The sequence below is a fragment of the Capsicum annuum genome, unplaced genomic scaffold (genome assembly GCF_002878395.1).
Source record: "Capsicum annuum cultivar UCD-10X-F1 unplaced genomic scaffold, UCD10Xv1.1 ctg73809, whole genome shotgun sequence".
In the NCBI taxonomy this organism is placed as follows: Eukaryota; Viridiplantae; Streptophyta; class Magnoliopsida; order Solanales; family Solanaceae; genus Capsicum; species Capsicum annuum.
The window spans coordinates 1-5,419 of NW_025883860.1; the positions used below are offsets into that span (position 1 = coordinate 1).

The 5,419-nt window shown below is 30.2% G+C and overlaps 1 protein-coding gene across 1 annotated transcript; it reads right to left on the reverse strand.

Moving 5' to 3' along the window:
* Positions 1-1,379: 1,379 nt before the first annotated feature.
* Positions 1,380-1,982, reverse strand: LOC124885446 (ammonium transporter 1 member 2-like; the record flags this gene model as incomplete). The annotated part of the gene is given in 1 exon segment (XM_047405102.1): positions 1,380-1,982. A coding segment is annotated over 1 exon segment (440 nt), but the record flags the coding sequence as incomplete, so codon positions are not given.
* Positions 1,983-5,419: the final 3,437 nt, after the last annotated feature.

The following is a 5,419-nucleotide window of genomic DNA, read 5'->3' on the forward strand; positions in this document are numbered from 1 at the left end:
ATAATAATAATAATAATAATAATAATAATAATAATAATAATAATAATTACTATAATAATAATAATAATTACTATAATAATAATAATAACAATAATAATTACTATTAGTAATAATAATAATAATAATAATAATAATAATAAGACAACTAGTAAATTCTTGAGTAATATATTTGTGACGGGTTGATTTGGAAATTCAAATCCCTAAGATTTTTCTTTGTGAATATTTGTTCTTTAGTGTTACTGAATTTTTCTAGTACACATATTATTGCATGACAATAAGTCCGGGGCTATAAGGCTAATACGTTTATTCTTATTTGCATGGACTTCATTAGTTTTGTCTATTCCTTCTTGTATATGTGATCTGAGTGAAAATTTCGATACCATTAAATATTTGTCATAAAATTATATATTTATTTTAAGCGTTAAGAATAAATTATTTTATTTTATGAAAAATTCTATCAAATGTGAACATGAATTTATATGTGATCTGATCCCTCCTTTTTTCTTAAATTTCTCTTTTTACCTCGATAAAATAACACAGAGAAAAGAAAAAAGAATACAGGCATGTTAACATGTTCGTTTTTGTTTGTCTTTTGATTTTGAACATCCTATCGATCAGTTGAAAGAAAGATTAAGATGTATGTATATAAACTTTACAATAAAGATTTGGATTGAAACCTGTAAAAATCCAAAGAAGGAAAATGTCTACAGGCAGTTTTCATAAAATGCAACAATCACTTTGTTAAAGTTATGGGCATAAATTCTTAGCGCAACAGTACTAAATCCTCTTTGATAACACTCCCTCCTAGCCATTCAATTTACTTCGTCATTTTTCATTTATACGCCCCTTATATAAGAAATAAATATTCTCTCTATTTATATGTATGTGCTCTACATTTATGTATTCGATGTTAATCAGTCCATGTTTTATTACTTCCAAGAATAATTATACTCCTATAATTAAGGACAAATTGGAATGTACTCAACGATATCTTTATTTTCTACAATATCAATTATTTGGATCATTTATTTTTAGCAAAGATGACAAGAAATTAAAAGTGATCCAAAGGAAGCACTATAATTTGTCCAAATTACCAAATTTCACAACTACTCCCCTGTATCATACTGTATTACTTACGGTAGTATAGGAGCTATAAATTAAAGTGGTCCAAAGGAATTGAAGTACTATAATTTGTCCAAAAAAAGTGTAGTTATTTTATATTAATGGTAGTATAGGAAAAAAGTAGTAAAATCCTCTTAATATGTGAAAATGAAGAAATAAAATGAAACAAGTAAAATGAAACAGGGGAGTAATACTTAATATGCATAGCCAATTAATTCTTTTTTTCTTTCCTTAGGTTAGCTAACATTAAAAATAATATACCTGCAGCAGCTATGGCGAACGCCCATTGATAAAGAAAGTAGCTATAGTCAAAGGATTGTGAAGGAAACTCCTTCAATCCAAAGAAATGCTTGCCAATGAAACCATTGGAGGGAGCTCCAAAGGCAAAGGCAAAACCAAAGAGGTAATAAGACAAGCCACCAGCAGCGGCATCAAGCACGTTCGTAAGCATTATATTCATTGTGTTCTTGGCGCGGACAGAACCCGCGCACAACATGGCAAATCCCAACTGCATGGCAAAAACGAGGTAAGCTGAGAAGAGGAGGTACGTGCTGTCCACCGCGTAGGTGGTGTTTGAGAGGTACTCTGAGACCGCTGTGAAACGACCGCATATAAATTCTGCGGCCGCTGTAGCATTGGCTGAGTTGCCGAGATGAGGGAGGAGGTCGGCAGCCGAGCAGGTCATGGCGGAGGCCATGGTTTAATTAAATGGAGAGAGTGATGAAAGAAGAAGGAGCTTGCAAGTGACGCAAATTAACGTTGGGCTTGGGTATGGTTTATATAGACGCCGGGAGGTTTTTTTTTCTTTTAAATTAATTGTTTTCATTTTAAAGATTTTATTTATTTTATAAAAAAAGGATTTGTTCGTATTCTGGGTGCCTATTACTTCGTTAGGGTACCGGGCACACACTACCAAGGAAAGTATAAAGTCAACGTGCCTGCAATTTTTTTCATTGTTCTCTTGAAAAAAAGAAAAGGAAGACTAGAAAAAAAGAAAAGGAAGACTATATATATATTTGTTGCAATTATAGGCTATTACGTTTATTCCTACTTAGTTATGCTTATGTCCAGCCATCAATTAATATAAAATATAGTTTAAATTTGGCACATTCTTTTATTTTGACACCTTATTTAAACCAGATTCATTTTTAACACTTCAACCAGCTATTAAGTGTGTCATTTTAACTTTTTTTACAATCAACTGATTTTGCAAAGTGTGTAATACACACGTTTGCTGACATTGCATACGGCCATTAAAAAAGGCATGTGACATTTTTATTTAAAATAACAATTTAAATAAATTATAATTTAAAATATCAATTTTCAAATAATTAACTTTAATTTTAAATAAAAAATAAATAAATAAATAAATACCTCCCAAACATCATCTTCTCCAAGTACCCCACTTCACCCCACCCACCAAGATTGTTGTCACCCCACCACCACCCCAAGATAGCTGCAGCAACCCCTTCCCCCCACCCTCCCCAAAAACTAACGTTGCAGCAATGCAGCCCCACCCCACCCCTTCCCCACCCTCCCTCCTCGATAGTCTTCTCCAATTTTCATCTTTAAAAATTATCTTCAAAATTTCTTTAAATTTCTCAATAACAGTGGTGACAAGTGATTGCAATAGCAAAATTGAAATTCACAGCAAAAGTCTATTCTTTTTTTTCTATCAAGAAATTATATAGAAGATGCAGAAATTATTTGTATTGAGGTCTTTAATTAGTTCTGCAATAGCCAAAAAATTTAAATTCCAACAATATTAACGAGCTACTTTTTCATTTCATAAATTTGTTTTCTTTTTTCATATGTTCATTTTTATTTGCATATTTGTACAGTTTAAAAAAAGTGTAGCAAAGTTAATGGTGGGGAAAAAAGGTGGGAAATGGTGGGGAAAAGGTGGAAAATGGCTGGAGTAATTGAGAAGAAGAAGAAGAAGAGGAAAAAAAATTAAAAATTGATTAAATTCCATCATTCACGCGCCTATGGAGAATGTAATGCACTCTCTTTGCCATGTCAGCGAAAAGTGTCAAAATGACACACTTATAGATACTTGAGGTACCAAAAATGAACATGGTCCAGTTGAGATGCCAAAGTGAAAGATCGTGCTAAATTTAGGGGGTCACTGATGGGTTTGACCTAAAATATACTTCCTCTGTTCTGTCGCCATTTTCTTTTTGATCCGTCCCAAAAAGAATGTCACATTTTCTTATTTGGTAACTATTTAATGACATTATTCTCATTTTATCCTTAGTGGATCCCACTTATCAAGAAAAGACAACTAAAAATTAAATATTAAAAAAATAACTTGAAGAGGGCAATTTTATAAACTTTACAAAGTCATCACTTATTTCTTAAACTCCGTACCCAATCAAATGGCGATACATAAAATGGGACGGAGGTAGTATATATAAAAATAATTTATTAAAAAATAAAAATTAATTTAAAAATAAAAAATAGGCAGCTTTATGCATCCAGACATGCGTGAAGTATCAATATCTTGATAGTCTCCTACAATGTGAACTATCACGTAACATATAATAAAAACAACTAAAGCTAGTAATAGACATTGAACCTAATATTTGCACAAAAAATCTTCAAAACTCGATCGATCATTCATCTAGCACCTATAAAGTACAATAAAATAATACAATAATTAAGATGTCAGAACAATACGATTAAAACAATCAAACATAAAAGCACCAAAATATGAGGTCTACGCTCACCATCACATATAAGCAACTCAGAACGAAAAGAAAAATTAGACATAAATTTCAAAATATCCAAACTTAGAAACCAATAATTTCCAATGAAGCAAAGATCCTGGACTTTCTTTTTTATTATTTCTACTGAATATCAAAACAAATCATAAGGATTGTTTTTGACCATGCAAAAATTCGAATCACTTTTTTAAGTGTGTTCACACTTTTAATATATTGTAGATGTAGATGCAAATAAATAAAAATTTTCAAAAATAAAAACTAATAAAAATTAAAAAGACGGTTGTTCTTTAGAACTTTGGGAAAATTTCTCTTTGAAACTTCTTAGAATATAGAAAATATTTTTTTAAAAAAAATATTGGCATAGTCTTTTTAAAATTTGAACTTCTATGCTTAATTTTTTTTGAAATTTAATTATTATTTTAAATTATTTTTTTCTTAAATAATCAGTCTATTATTGTTATAAGGAAAATCATAGCATGAAAAATTTGTCTCACACATCAAATAGGAGAAGAAGTTGGAAAAAGTCAAGTTGAAATTTTTTATTTTGGAGACATTTATTAATTAAAAAAAATATGAAAAGATAATTTTAGTCTATAGTGGAGTATTTTAATGAAGGGCGAAAAATTCAAATCACTTTTCTAAAGATCTTCACACTTTTAATATATTATAAATAGATTATAGATTAAAGATTTGCATGGACTTTATTAATTTGTCTATTTCTTATTTATAATTTAAATATTAAAAAGTAAATATAATTAAAATTTACATATGATAAGCGTTAAAATATAATAGTATACGATAATATTAAAAATTAGTTCTAATCGTTTTATATTGAAATGCCTCGTTTGAGCATATCAATCCATATTATCTTTTAAAAAAATTTAACTATCATGTTACTCAATGAAATTAAAAAAAAAAAAAAAAAACTACCACTGTCTCTCCTCCATCTCCACACCCCTCCTCCTCCATCTATTTTCTAAAAGTAAAAGTAAGAACTCCCCCCCCCCCCCCGATTACGCATCCATCCCCACGCACCCTTCCCCACCTGATTTCCCACCCCTAACCAAATCTGTTTTAAAAAAATAATAATTATGTAATTGTAAAAAATAAATTTATAATTCATATTCTTTTTATTATTCCTAATTATTAAAATTAGTTTGTTAATATCTTCCTTCCTCCACCTTCCACCCCTACCCCACCCACCTCGGCCTCAACATACACCCCCCATCTCACGCCTCCACCCCCATACAATCCTCCACCTCTAATCAAATCTCTATGGAAAAATAGTTATGTAATTATAACAAAAAGTTATGCTTCATGTTTTCTTTTATTATATTATTCGCAACATAAAGATATTAGATCATTCCCTTCCTCCCCTACCCACTACATTAATTTTAACCCCCCTCTCCATGCCTCCACCTCCACCCACAATTTCTCACCCAATCCTCCACCTCTAACCAAATTTATACGAAAAAATAATTATGTAATTGTAAAATAAAAAAAAATATGTATCATATTATTTACTATGTTATTCATAATTTAAATATATTAGATTGTTAATATCTCCCCCC